At 45.1% G+C, this 14,708-nt stretch overlaps 1 protein-coding gene across 2 annotated transcripts in view; it reads left to right on the forward strand.

Annotated features, from left to right (window-relative positions):
- Nucleotides 1–14,708, forward strand: part of CNMD (chondromodulin) — a 34,705-nt gene that overhangs the window by 5,981 nt on the left and 14,016 nt on the right. For both annotated transcript variants that reach the window (XM_006914941.3, XM_006914942.3), the window contains exons 3-4: nucleotides 4,204–4,344; nucleotides 10,439–10,552. In XM_006914941.3, the coding sequence (XP_006915003.1) occupies nucleotides 4,204–4,344; nucleotides 10,439–10,552 (255 nt within the window). The remainder of the gene's footprint in view (nucleotides 1–4,203; nucleotides 4,345–10,438; nucleotides 10,553–14,708) is intronic.

A 14,708-nucleotide genomic window follows, 5' to 3' on the forward strand; every position in this document is an offset into this window, starting at 1 on the left:
GGTGCCAAATCTCTTTTAAAAATCCCTTCTGGCCTAGTCACGTGTGATTTCATGGTAACTGTTCCACTAACTGCTGTCCTACTTTCTTTTATGCAACTCTTTATTTTAAAGCTCCATGGGCACTCGAGGACTATAAAAAGTGCTTCTAACTTGACCGGGCAGAATTCCAGCGCGTTCTCTAAATACCCTGAATTTTGTGCACTATGGAAAAGGGGGCATTTTATCTTGATGACCATTGCCAGGCCCTGCGCAAGCTCATTTGGACTAATGGAAAATGATCCCATCTCCAGGGCACACACAAAGGGCTGTTTCTTAATCACTGCCCTCAAAGAATCTGCGGCTTCCCCCTCTCTCCCACCATGAAATTCAAAGCATGAACGAATTCCAGTACTTAGAGAAAATGGTGCTGAAAGCAATTCGACCATTTTACACATCACATCTTCTGCAGTCACTGCCTAATTTGTATTTTTAACTTAAATGCCTAGTGTAGATAAGCATGCCATTTCGCGCTGAGTCTGTTTTAGAAACTATATCAAATTTACAAGCATCGATTTGTAAAATCAGAATTGCACAGTATTTTGTGCATATTTGAAAAGTGCCTTAATGTATTTGTATTTTGAATATGGATGCTGGGCCAGACGCTCCCATTTGAAAGCAGCAAATCTAAACATGGGAACGATTTTAATATCTACATCTCCATGAATAGCAGGGTTTAGATTGTCATCCCTTGGGAAATTGTGTGGTATTCGAACGTAAATGCTATCTTTTAGATGACAAAACCTCAATGTTATAGGTCATTTGGGGATAAAAACTGCTTTGCGTTTTTTTTTGGGGGGGGGGTAAAGATTTTAGTCATGATATATATTAAAATGAATATCTTTTGGCATTTAATTATTGAAGGCAAACACAGCTAACTGACAAGCTTCTAAAAAGAGAGATTCAAATATCATACTGGATAAGCTGGACTCTTTTTTTTCATATCTGTTACTGTTCCACAAGATGATTGGTTCCCTGATTCAAGAAAGCACTATTAAATTTTAAGAATACAGAGGAATAGTGAATCACATTTTAGTACCAACAATCAAAGTTATTGCTATTTCTTATACAAGCAGGAGAATGAAGAACACTATGGTAGTGTGTGTTTTTTTTTTCTCCCATAATATTTGATGCTGATCCATATAATATCTGAAAAACAAATCATAAAATATTAAATAGAGTAAATTTGGCACCATCTATGCATAGCACACTCACAGGTCTGCTTTCCCTGAATACAAATCTAAGTAGCCCAAACAAAACATAATCAAAAAAGGTAAGTCTCTGTCGAATGGAAAATGTCCCCAGCCAAATGGATTACCCACTCACTGGGGATTACTCATGCCTTTGCTGCTCTGTATTGGCTCAAACAGGAGAACCAGCAGTAATTCACCTTTTATCTCTTTCATAAGGGTAAATCCCCCTAGGACAGATTTACTCCAAGTCGGCTGGAAGACTATGAAGCATCGGAGTGCTAATAATTGGGGACGAGTGACCGGGCTCAAATATTGAGGCCATGTTTCAGCCACATTATTGTGCATGGAACGAGGCATTGAAATATGGAAAATCCCCACCCATGTGAGCTGACTGACAAGCCTGCCCTGTGGGATAGGGGCTGAGATCATCGCTCGGGGCCTTTATTCTCAGACTGGTTTTTCTAGACATTGTCCCAAGCATTATGTAATTAATCTTACAGACCCAGGCTTTATTAGAAACTCATTAGCAAATATCCTTGGCTGTAAAAGGCACCATATTGAGCAGAATTTTGGCAAATAACAAACTTCATCGTACTTAGATGGAAGCAGCCTTAGGCTCCAGCGGCTCCAACGGTTCAGGGCAGATAATGTGATTACCGCTCCATCAGCCCAGCCTCCCTCTGAGCTCTGAGCCTTGTGCTTTAGAAATAATTTCAGACTATTTACCACCTCCACCCCCCATTGCTTCAGGCGGGGGCCCAGACCCCTCGCTGCTGCCCCCTGCAGGCTGCGCACTGCTTATAAAAAAAAATGGGCTGAAGCCTCATTATAAAGGATGCGACCCCTGTACCTCGTTAGGGAGCTTTTGCTGGGAGGAAGGGGGAGACGGTGGCAGTGGGAGAGAGTGAAATGAGGACCACAAGCCATTCTTCTAGCGTCACAGTCTTGTCTCCTTTAGACCTGCTAAGAATGTCGAAACCGTTAATTTTTTAAATTTTGCATTGCTTTACTAGTAAAAGTTTCTGTGCAACAGCCGAACACACGGCCTCTTGTCACCCGAGTGGAGGATGCTCGTGCCAGCAGGGACTCACACGAGTGTTGTCTGCCATGCTCCTTCTGACAGTCATGACCAACTCACGCGAATAGTGGCTTCTCAGAGGGCATGGGGGCAGAACAGAATCTGCCTTCTAAACCTGCCCTGCCTCAGCCAGAAAAAAACAGGTTTCCCAGACCAGGCTGCTCCTACGGACCACCTGAGTTGCAAAGTGACACCAGACTGGTGGCCCCTGCTCCAGCTCCATGAGATCAGAACCCCTAGAAAGGGTTCTCATGCTGAGGCAAGCTTGGGAGACAGGAATCGAAGTTCAGCAGAAGGACGGAGGGAGGGGGCTGAGACTCGGTTGAGCCGAACCAGCACGCTGGTGTCTTTTGTTCTGCTGAATGAAGACTGTGGCCTGAAAGGGTGCTGGCCAGCAAAGCCATTTCTGCATCTCTACTCAAAACATAAAACCATGCCCTGCGAGTCTGGTAGTAATGAACCTTCTACAACTAATGACCCAATAACAACAGATATTTTTTCCAGTGTTTGTCCATGTAGCAGCTGTTTCTTCCTGAGGGAGAAAATCAGACTTGAATTGAATCTGACCTGACACTAAGTAGCAAATGTCTTTCATCGGTTTTCATTCCTTCGCCATTAAAGAAGTTACATGTTACGTATCATGTAAGAGATATATTGTATATAAGATCTATAAATGCCTCTAAGTCAGAAAAAGAAAGAAAGGAAAAGAAACCCAGCTACTACCCCACAACTCAGAGAAAGTTCTGGCAGAGCAGCAGCACTTGACCAGGAGCAGTGCGTGAATTATTTTTTAAACTAATGTACGAACAAGATGTCTAAACTAAGAGAGCCCTTTGGATCATATAATTTAGTGGTAAACTTTTTTTTTTAATTTAATGGCAGAATTTTTCTTAAGATTTAACTCAGAAATACAACACCTGAAACAGAGGCAGAGCCTGTCTGCTCGGACTATGGGTGGACGTGGGAGAATCGCAGCCACACCTGCTGTGCCACCTTCACCTCCAGGCCACCTCTGTGACACCTCGGAGCCCTAAGAACGTAGCAGAAAAGCCACCTCTGAGGCCCAACGCCTTCATTTTACACTGAAGGCATCTCCCAAGACCCCGGGATAAGTGGCGTGGCCACCTGTCTTTTGAATCCTGGACCAGTGCCCAAGTGCAATGCCAGCCCCCCCCCCCGCCTTCTCCTCCAACACATCTCGTTACAAAATGCCCTGCAACCCCATATGCCTGTCCCATGGAGTCATTAAAATGAGTAACTCCCACGTGGAGCTGAAACAGATGTGCACATTGACCTTGCTCTCTGCAAATGCTGCTCCATATCAGGCAAATCTCAGTCCTGTCTGCAGCCTATACTGTATACCACACTCCATGCCAAGTCTCAACCAAAAGATTAAAAAAAAAAAAGAAAACTTTCAAGTTAAGGTGACTCTGCAGATCTGTTCAGTTAATAGCCTAGTTAACCCTCTGCCTCCTCGATTTCCATTTATGCATCACTAGGTCTTGACTCTGGCTGCAGAGACTTGTCTTTTAAAAAAAAAAAAAGAAAGATCTGTGCCCAAGCTCTATTATCGTAGGTTCTGATTGGACTGGTCCAGGGGAAAAGCCAGGCATGGAAGCTGGAGATTCTACTCAGATGCTGCTATACACAGCCAGAGCTATTTGAAATAGTATCAGAGACTATCAAAAATTTTACTTTGAAGGTATTTTTTTTTTTTAAGAAATTAAGTGATTGGCACATGGATGAAATCCTCATATACAAATGTATCTATCGCTCTTAAGGGTGATTCAGTGTATCGCTGACAGATATGAAAGCTACCTCACGTGCTGCAGATCTAAAGATAATCCCTGGATCGCTCTAAAAGGAAGCCTTCACCGCCCTTGTGTTTACTTTCAGGTTTACAATGTTCATTACACTATGAGTATCAATGGGAAATTGCAAGACGGGTCAATGGAAATAGATGCCGGGAACAACTTAGAGACCTTCAAAATGGGAAGCGGAGCTGAAGAAGCAATTGAAGTTAACGACTTCCAGAATGTAAGTATATTTTTCTGCATTTGCAGAGTTTAACCAGGCAAGCCTGGGAGACTGCCGATTCAGAGAGAAGCAGCATCTTTCACACACACCCACATGCAAGGTGTTCTTCGTGGCACTCATGGTGCCGCTGATCCACAAACATCAGATAGCAGATCCTCTCTGCAAAAGGACCACTCATTATGTTTTTATATTTTCAAAATGAAAAACAAAAAAAACAAAAAACAAAAAATAAAACAGCACATTGGCCTTGAAAAAAAACAGGTTCTTAGAACTATATAAAGTTTTGGCAGAAAGACGTGAAAGAGCTATTTCTTTCCAAGTAGCTTTCTCTAACACAGATTGAATAAAATGTTCAAACTAACCCTGAGAGTTGCAAGGTCTTTTTTGGAACTTACAGAAAGGAGGGAAATTTTGATGATCTAATAATCTCATCCACAACAGGTAGGACTTATTTACATACTTTTCTCAACTTTTCGGTTTCCCATTGAATCTTGAAAATCAGCGTGGAGAAATTCGCCTATTTTTTGTATGTTTTCTGACAATAGCTTATTACAGATAACACATTCTGGTCTCCTTTGAAAAGGGCAAACATGTTTATTTTCAAAAATGCAGTTTATGGGCAATTTGAAACATAAAGCTAGCGTCCACGCTCCAGTGTACATCTGCAAACCAAACTATCACTCCAGGCCTGCTTTCCCGTGGCCAACATAAATATCTTACTCGCTTTCACGTTCTAAACTGAGGAAGAGGCATCACTGATTGTGCTCTCCTGTTAAATCGGTAGCTGGTGTAGGTGAGACTTCATAATGAAAAAAAGGCTCTTGACAACAATGTCTCTTCTGATAGTTTATTGGCCTACGAATATCTATCTCATCGACCTGTCTTCCTCTGATTGAGGAGAAAAACTAGAGATGCTTTTTGTTTGGATGAAAGAAACTCCCCTCGTGGAGACCGAAACACACTTCACGAGTCCTTTTGACTACCAAACAGACGCGTGCGTGACCAGCCGTGGTGAGGCGAGATATGATTTGATGATGAGAAGGGGTGGGCTCTGCCCTGGGGACAGGCTCTGCAGCCCCGTGCGTGCCCAGCTGCATCTCGTTTAGTCCTAGCTTTGCACACGGTTCTGGTCAACGCAGAAGGATAATTTCTCCAGACTTATTAAGGGCTTTCACTGCAAGACGCAGGACAAGGTAAAAGCATTTTTCTTTGTACTGCTCAATACTAAATTATAAACTGGGACTCCCCCACACACGTCATTCAACCCAGAACAGAACCGAATGCCTCTGATGCGCCACAATACCAAGATATGCAATGCTAGCTACATAGATAAATGAGGAAAACTCCATCTCTCTCAAGATGTGCGTGTATCAGGAATATACTTTTGAAACATTTTAATCCCAAACCTATATATCTGTTTTATAATCCTTTGGTTCTAATAATGGTATTGATTGTGCTTTGTTCTCCTAGGCCAACGGGGCCACAAATATTTTATGAACTGATCAATTCTCTTTGATAGCTTCCACATTTCTCTAAGTCAGAAATGGCGAGTAGAACATTTTTTTTTTTTCTTTTGATGGATAGAAGCTGTTATGGGTTTAAACAAGCCTGGATTCTTGAAAACACATGAATCAGCCACTATGGTGCCTGCATAATTACTTTCTCCTAGATTTTAAACCATCAGTCAAATTCAAGAGGCATTTCATTAGGACCTACTGTGTACAAGGGACGGTGGTAGGCATGGGGGATGCACACATCCACATGGACGCAGCTCAGGTCAGCCTGGGCACCGTGCTACAACGGAGCTGTGGACAGAGTGAGGTGGAGCACAGAGGGGAGGCAGTCGCTGCCGATTCGAGGCGTGGAGCCGGTTTGACAGCAGGGGTGACCGTGGGATCAGGTCTGAAGGAATGACTAGGATTTCAACAGGCAGAGAATAGGGGCAGGGCTTCCCGGGACCAGGGAAGCACATTGAATAAAAATTCCCAGGCCTGCCCTAGAGTTCTAAGGACCCCAATGTGGCCAATGGCAAGGAAGGGGTTGAGGATGAGGGTGCAGATTAGAAAAGGCTCTGAACTGTCAGCCAGCTGTCTCCCCTGCTCACTCAGGGCCTCACTGAGATTTCAGCAGAGCTGATGGTAAGCTGAACCTCTTGAGAGCGGGTAGCACTGAACAAAGAGTTCCAGGCCCTACAGTGTTAAAGAAGGTAAGGCAGGCCTTGTTCAAGGAGGGCTCTTCAGTGAGGTTTCATAGTAGAGGGGAGACATTGGGCCCAACTCTGAATCCCATAAGGAAAAACAGGGATTTAGAGCCAAGGGCCAGGCTGGAGGCGTTGGTGGACGGAACATCACTAAGAGAGAGAGGGTGGTTCTTTGCTAACTGGCCTCTAACAGAGATTTTGCCGAATGCAGACTGAGGTGGGCGGTCAGATCAGGACTGACCCAGCAAGAGTCTTGCTAACATTGGAGTAAGGGGGCCAAGACAGAGCCCAGGGTTAGGGCCTGGTCGAAAAGGGGACTCGGAGGAGCCTGACGAGGAATGCACGCTGGGTGTGTTCATAGTGCACAAGCTGCGTTCTAGAAATTTACGCCTGCAAAAGCGTCCTGCCGGTTCTCTGAGACCCGATGCCGTGTGTAACGAAAATCCTGGCTAGAAATTAAGATGGAGTAAACTGATGGGTCCGTATGAGTGTTCACTACACAAGTCTTTGAACTTTGTGTCTATTTGAAAGTTCCTACTTAAAAAGCCAGAGGGAGAAAACAGCAGAGCAAAACCTATCTGGTAGGCAGGTAGGTTATTGATGTCAAAAATCAATATGGCCCCGAACAATAATATAAAGGAAAAGTAAAGTGAAAGTCATATTTTTGCTCCACTAGTTGAATCACTGTCAGCACCACAGCCGAAAATACAGACGGACCTACGAGTGTATTGGCAAATTAAACACCGGGTAATTTTTTGGGTGAACGAAAATACCATTTTTCTCCATTTGCACAGTAATTTCATTCTTAGGAAATCCATTGCACATTAAAACTATGCCCAAAGCCGCTTTGTGTTTATGTGTCAAGCGGCATTGGGTTCTGGGCACAGACACCCCCAGTCACGTTTTTTCACCCGGGACCCAGAGCGGTTAGGTCAGGACCTCCCAAAGCTGGTGGGACCCGGCATCCTCCGCCCCCTCCACCTGCCCACTGAAGGCCGGGGAGCCCCCAGTCTTTGTGACAGCCAAAAACTCCCTCAAAGACATCTGTAGTGCCCCCTGGGGTGGGGGGTGGGTAAGACCCCTTGCTGTCCTGTGGAACTTGGAGTTGAAGCCACAGAAACAGCTGAATCCCCTAGAAGAAAAAATGTGTGTCGAAAATGAGATCACCTAACTCTTGATAAAAGAATGTTGGGTTATCGGACTCGTCCCTCACTATCTTTGTTAGCAAATTTCTTCATTATCACCAGCTTCTAAGGCCTTATGTGTTTGCCAGAAACAAAGGTTCGCTGGGCTTTCTTGTGCGTTTTCATTCCTTCTGTTTAATCTCGTGACAGATCTGACTGCTCGGTATGGATCTGCAGCTAGACGTGGTGGTGAACACAGGCGAACTGGTTCCCACGGGACCCATCCCGGGGGCGTGTCAGTTCTGTCTGCAGCATGCAGACCGTCAGAACTAGCTCAGGACCAGCTTCGCAGCCCAGGCTGTGAGCCCTTCAATAGAATCAGCTCTCTCCTTTGAGGATGTGCTAACGGTCACGTGGTGTTTTCTCTCTTGCGTCTCACGCTCAGAGAATAGGAGGGTTTGAAGTTGAGAGAACATATCACAAGTCGCATAGAGGTGCAGTAATCTCTTTCCCCTGCATTCTGTTCTTTCAAACCATGAGCTCTGGATTTACACGCAGAATAAGAGGAGCAGACCTTCGGGAGACAGCACAGCAGAGAGCAGTGGTTCCCAAAGTGTGTTCCTTAGGCCACCAGCAGCAGCATGGCGTCCAGCTTGTTAGAAATGCAAAGTTTAGCCCCCACTCCAGTCCTAGGGAATTAAAAACTCTGGGAGTGGGGCCCAACACCCTGTTTCATTTTACAAGTCCTCCTAGAGAATTGGATACAAAGGAAAGTTTTTGAATCTCTGGTACAGAGGAAACTGGGGTCTAAAGGCTGTGTGTGTCTTAGTCCGTTCAAGCCACTGTGACAAATTAGCATAGACTGGCTGATGTATAAACCGCAGAAATTTATCTCTCATTGGTCTGGAAGCTGGAAAGTCCAAGGGGAAGGCTCTGGCAGATTGGGTGTCTAGTGAAGGCTTGCTTTCTAGTTCATAGACGGCCGTCTCTCACTGTGACCCACATGGCGGATGGGGTGAGGGCGTCTCTGGGGTCTCTTCTAGAAGGCACTAATCCCGTTCATGAGGGCTGCACTCTAATGGCCGTTCACTTCCCAAAGGCCCCACCTCCAAACCATCATGACATTAGGAGTTAGGTTTCAACACATGAATTCTGGGGGGAGGAAAACATTGTCCGTAGCAGGCTGTTTTAGTCATTCAAAGACTTTATTACCCTGATCAAGGTCCTCTCTCCCCAAACTGGTGGTCCTCAACCTTGGCTGCGCATTATAAACACATGGGGAGCTTTTAAGCCAGTGTCTAGGTACTACCCTAGGCAAATCAAATGGGAATCTCTGAGAGAGGCCCAGAAATGTGTGTTTTTAAATTCTCTTCAGGTGACATCAGTGCAGTGAGTCCAGAACCTCTGCAGTAAGCCTTGAGCTCCCCCTCTGTCAAGTGGGGACAATGCCTCCACCTCTCTCTGGGCAACAGGTGATGCTGGGGGAAATAAGTGTCACCTATGTGTCCGTGGCCAGTTACATCACAAGGCAGATCACGAGGAGATGTAAGAAGCGCGAGCCTTTCCTTCCCTGTGCCCTAGCCTGTCACCCAGCGTTGGCAGGGCTCCAGGCTCTGAGATTACACAGGGTGTAATTTTCCATGCATATCCTCAAGCGTGACAACTCCATTCTCCTTTTAAGACAGCTGAATCCTGAGCCAGGAACTCTGGACTCCTAAATGCTTTCCTTCCCCCACTCCTTGGCACTGACCCTGACACAGTGCTGTATCTTCCCGACACTTGTGTCGGTGCCACAGAAGTTTGACAAGTTGAGATGTTCAGATTCGTGCTGGTGTCTACATTATTATGGCATGAAATCTGTAGACCTTTAATAGTGTTTTGGCCTCTCACTGGCGATGAAGTTACCCAGCAGGGTGAAAGCAAATACTCTGGGGACAGAATGTACTGTCGTGCCTGATGTGCCCACTGGGTAGGCTAGTGCCGAGCCGTCAGCCGAGACTGGAACCCTACGGCTGAGGTTTCCCTTGAGGCAGGTCCCCAGGCAGATGAGGAAGAGACACTGTTTATATCTCACAAGGGACAAAAACAAAACATCTAAGTCCTTGGGTAAGGTCTAGGAGTGAAATTCAGCCCCTGGTGTTGTAAAAAGTTTGACTATTTCCCCTGGGCTTGGTAACTTAGGGAAAATTAATTAATTGGGCCAACATCTTTTGAGAACCTCAGTGGGACCACCGAAAAGAAAAGATTCAGATAGTGACCTCAAGAAGCTTATAATCGAGATGACAACCACAGGGAGCTACCACAAGGACTGAGAACTAAGTGTCAAAGGAGGAACGAAGACATTGGAGAAGAGGGGCTTATAGGAAGCTGGAGGAAGAGGAGTCCCCTGAACTTGGATGGTCAGAGAGAGCTAGCTGCACAGGGAAGACAGCCTTTCATCTGAACTTGAGGAGTAGATGAGCATACTTTGTCCTAGCTCAGATGCCACCCCCGGTAGAGGCCTCCCTGACCACACTGTCCAAAATGCCAACCCTGTCATTCCTATCACACACTCGGCTTTTTCTTCACAGCGCTTAACACCACCTGATGTTATCTCTATTTTTTATTTTTGGTAAATAACACTAAACGTTCAGCTGCAGGAGGGCACAGATTCCATCGGTTTTGTCAAACCCTATACCCAGTACCTGGAGCAGTGCCTGGCTCGCAGGAGACACTCAATATAGTGAATAAATGAGCAGATGGATGTATGAACATTTACTTCATTTCCCAGGGCATCACAGGAATCCGCTTTGCTGGAGGAGGGAAGTGCTACATCAAAGCGCAGGTGAAGGCTCGCATTCCTGAGGTGGGCACCATGACCAAACAGAGCATCGTCTCCGAACTGGTGAGTACCAGCAGGCTCCAGACCGCGAGAGGGTTTGGCAGATGTTCAAAAGCACCACCCTTTCTGTTACTAGTTACTGGATAGGTTCATGACCAGAACTAAGTTCTATCTCTTCTCTGCCAAAGGAATTTAAACCATTTTGGTCCTACTGGTTGGTTCCAAGTGATCTTTCTTACATGATGTAGCTTATGTAAAGGTTTTGGAAAACCATATTTTAAAGTACTTAGGAAGTTCTGGTAAAGATGACAGGCTAGGTGAAAGCGGGGTTCACCTCCTCCCAGGACCACATTAAAATTACAACCAAATTATAAAACAATCAACCTGGAGAACCACCTGACATCTAGCTGATCATAACACATACATCTGAGAATATAAAGAAAAAGCCACATCAAGATCAGTAGGAGGCAAAGAGACGTGAAGCGGGCTGGCCCGGCACCTGCATGTGGCAGCTGAGCACCGGGAGTGAGAACATGGCTGCAGAGGCCCCCTTGAAGGAGCAAGAAGATCTGGTCCCATACAGGGCTCCCCAGCCCAGGGTTCTAGTCCTGGGAAGAAGAGTTCCTACAAGATCTGACTATAAAAATCAGGGAGGATTCTGGTTGTCCGGGTGAGACAGAAGGAACCAGAAAACCAACACGTCCCCTAAAGGGCCTGCACACAGACTCACTCATTTGCAGACACACACCCTGGGCTCCGGCAAAGGGTCAACAGCTCAGGAGGCACAAGAGACACACGAGGAAAGACTGAGTTCTGTGGCGCTGAGGCAAGGGCTGGAGGGACAGCTGCCATGGTTCCAGCACAGTCTGCAGATGGGCACCATCTTGTCTCTGTTTAGCCCAGCCCCCAGACGGACAATTCTGAACCTGCATTGGCCACTAGGATGGCCCGCCCCTCCCTGTGTCTCCCTGGGACCCTGCCCCACCCAACCCACAGATTCCTGTGGCTGGCCCATTGCCAGGCAGCCAGCCCCACCCTGCGCCTTCCCAGGGCCCTGCATTCATGGGCACAAAGCAGCCCTCTGTGCCACTTGCATGTGGCCCACACATTACAGGAGAAAATTTTGGTGGCGGGCCACTGGTGCCAGCCTGAACTGTAGTATCTCTTGAGTGAATCGCTGGGGTCTGCAAGCCCAAGGTGGACGGTAGCTAGCCTTGCTGTGAAGTGTTACTTTTGCGGGAGCCTGCAGGCTCAGCTCTGGCAGCAATATGCAGGTGACTCCCTGGCCCAGACCTACCGAACTCACACACCACCCAAAGGCTCTTCCAGCTGCAGAGTCTTACAGGCAGCTGGTGGGCAGCCCCAGGCCTTGAGGTGCACTAGTCCTTTAACTAAGCTGCCCTAGAGCCAGTACTGGGGGTAACCGACCTCTGCTCGCAGTGTGGTCTCTCCCACTTGCCTCCAGATCCAGCACGGGCAGCAACCATCCGCAGATCACTTTGTAGCTCCTACCAGGTAGCCCTGAACAATCAAAGGCAGCGATTGACCTTGGCCTACACTGGAGCCCTTCCCAAGGGGCCCCAGAACCAACACACCCAGAGGCTGGCATCAGAACACAACAAAGCATCAACTGACTAGCGGCCATAAGCAGCACACCAAAATGGTAGTCTCAATAGGTATGCAAGCCTGTTGCAGCAAATCCCACTCCGAGCAGTCGGCCCTCACACAGCAGCTCATACCCTGTGGGCATGGCCAGTCCCCGTAGCCAGTCAGCCCATGAGTCAGTCCCATCTATTGATGTGCTAAAGAGCAATCAAGGCTCAGGAGAACACACACAATCCACACAAGGAACATGCCCAGTGCCCCCGGCATAGGTGATCAGGGAGACTATGCCACTGGGCCACACAGGACACCTGCTACATAAGGCCAACTGGCCAAGGCTGGGAGATGTAAAAACAATCTTCCTAATACATAGAAACAGACACAGAGAGGCAAGTAAACAAACAAACAAACAAACAAACAAACATGCTGCAAATGAAACGAGAAAACCCCAGAAAAAAACTGAACAACATGGAAGCAAGCAACTTACCAGAGACAGAGTTCAAAACACTGGTTATAAGGATGCTCAATGAACTTAGAGGGAGAATAGACGAACTTAGTGAGAACTTCAGCAGAGAGATAGTAAGCAGGAAAAAGGATAGAAACCACGGAAAAAGAACCAGTCAGAAATGAAAAATACAATAGAAAGAATCAACAGTAGATTACATGAAGCAGAGGGTCAAATCAGCAAGCAGGAAGACAAAGTAGTAGAAAACAACCAATCAAAACGGCAAAAAGAAAAAAGAATCAAAAATAAAAGTTTAAGAGACCTCTGGACCGACATCAAATGTACCAACATCTGCATTATAGGGGTACCAGAAGGAGAAGAGAGTGAGCAAGGGGTTGAGAACATATTTCAAGAGATAATGACTGAAAACTTCCGTAACTTAGCAAAGGAAATAGATATACAAGTCCAGGAATCTCAGAGAGTCTCAAACAGGAGGAACCCAAACAGGCCCACACCGAGAAACATCATCATAAATTGGCAAAGGTTAAAGACAAAGAGAGAATATAAAAAGCAGCAAGAGAAAGGCAGCTAGTTACTTACAAGGGTCCAGCCAGAAGACTGTCAGCTGATTTCTCAACAGAAACTTTGCAGGCCAGAAGGGAGTGGCACGAAATATCCAAAGTGATGAAAAGCAAGGACCTATAACCAAGACTACTCTACTCAACAAGACTATCAATTAAAATTAAAGGTAAGGTAAAGAGCTTCCCAGACAGGAAAAAGCAGAAGAAATTCATCACTAACAAGCTAAAACATAAGAAATATTAAGGGGACTTCTATAAAAAGAAGGGGGAAAACCCCAATAAATATGAATAATAAAATGGCAATAACTATGTACCTATCAATAATCACTTTAAATGTAAGTGAATTAAATGCTCCAATCAAAAGGGTAGCTGAATGGATAAGAAAACAAGACCCATACATATGCCACCTACGACATCAAATGACACACACAGACTGAAAGTAAAGGGATGGAAAAAGGTATTTCATGCAAATGGCAATGAAAACAAAAGCTGAGGTAACAATACTTATATCAGACAAAATAGACTTTAAAACAAAGGCTATAATAAGAGACAAAGAAGGGCATTACATAACAATAAAGGGATCAACACAAGAGGACATAACCCTAGTAAACATATACGCATCCAACATAGGAGCACCTACATATATAAAACAAATATTGATTGGCATAAAGAGAGAGATCGACAGTAATATGGTCATAGTAGGGTACTTTAACAACCCTTGGCACCAATGGACAGATCTTCCAGACAGAAATCAGCAAGGAAATAGCAACCTGAAATGGCTCACTGGACTAGTTGGATATAATTGATATTTTTGGAGCATTTCTCCCTGAAGCAGCAGAATACACATTTTTCTTAAATGCACATGGAACATTTTCCAGGATAGACCACATTAGGCCGCAAAACAAGTCTTGGTAAATTTAAGAAGATTGAAATCATATCAAGGGTCTTCTCCAACCACAATGGTATGAAACTATAAATCAACTACAAGAGAAAAACTGGAAAATACACAAACACTTGGAGGCTAAACAACATGCTACCAAACAATGAATGGGTTAACAATGAGATCAAAGAGGAAATCAAAATATATCTGAGACAAATGAAAATGAAAACACAACAATTCAAAATCTGTGGGACACAGTGAGAAAAAGCAGTCCTAAAGGGAAATTCATAGCAGTACAGATTTCAAGAAACAAGAAAAATCTCAAACAAACAATCTAACCTTACACTTATAAGAACTAGAAAAAGAACAGCAAACAAAACCCAAAGTGAGTAGGAGGGAAGAAAATAATAAATGTCAGAGTGGAAATAAATGAAATAGAGCCCAAAGATAAATGCAAAATATCAATCGAACCAAGAGCTGGTTCTTTGAAAAGGTAGACTCCACAATAAAGGATTATTTAAAAATAATACGAGCAATTATACGCCAACAAATTGGACAATCTGGAAGAAATGGATACATTCCTAGAAACCTACAGTACAGTAAGACCGAGTCAAGAAGAAACAGAAAATCTGAACCGACCAATTACCACCAAAAAAATCAAATCAGTATAAAAACCCTTCCATAAAACACAAGGCCTGAACAAGATGGCCA

Source organism: Pteropus alecto, unplaced genomic scaffold (genome assembly GCF_000325575.1).
Source record: "Pteropus alecto unplaced genomic scaffold, ASM32557v1 scaffold35, whole genome shotgun sequence".
Classification (NCBI taxonomy): domain Eukaryota; kingdom Metazoa; phylum Chordata; class Mammalia; order Chiroptera; family Pteropodidae; genus Pteropus; species Pteropus alecto.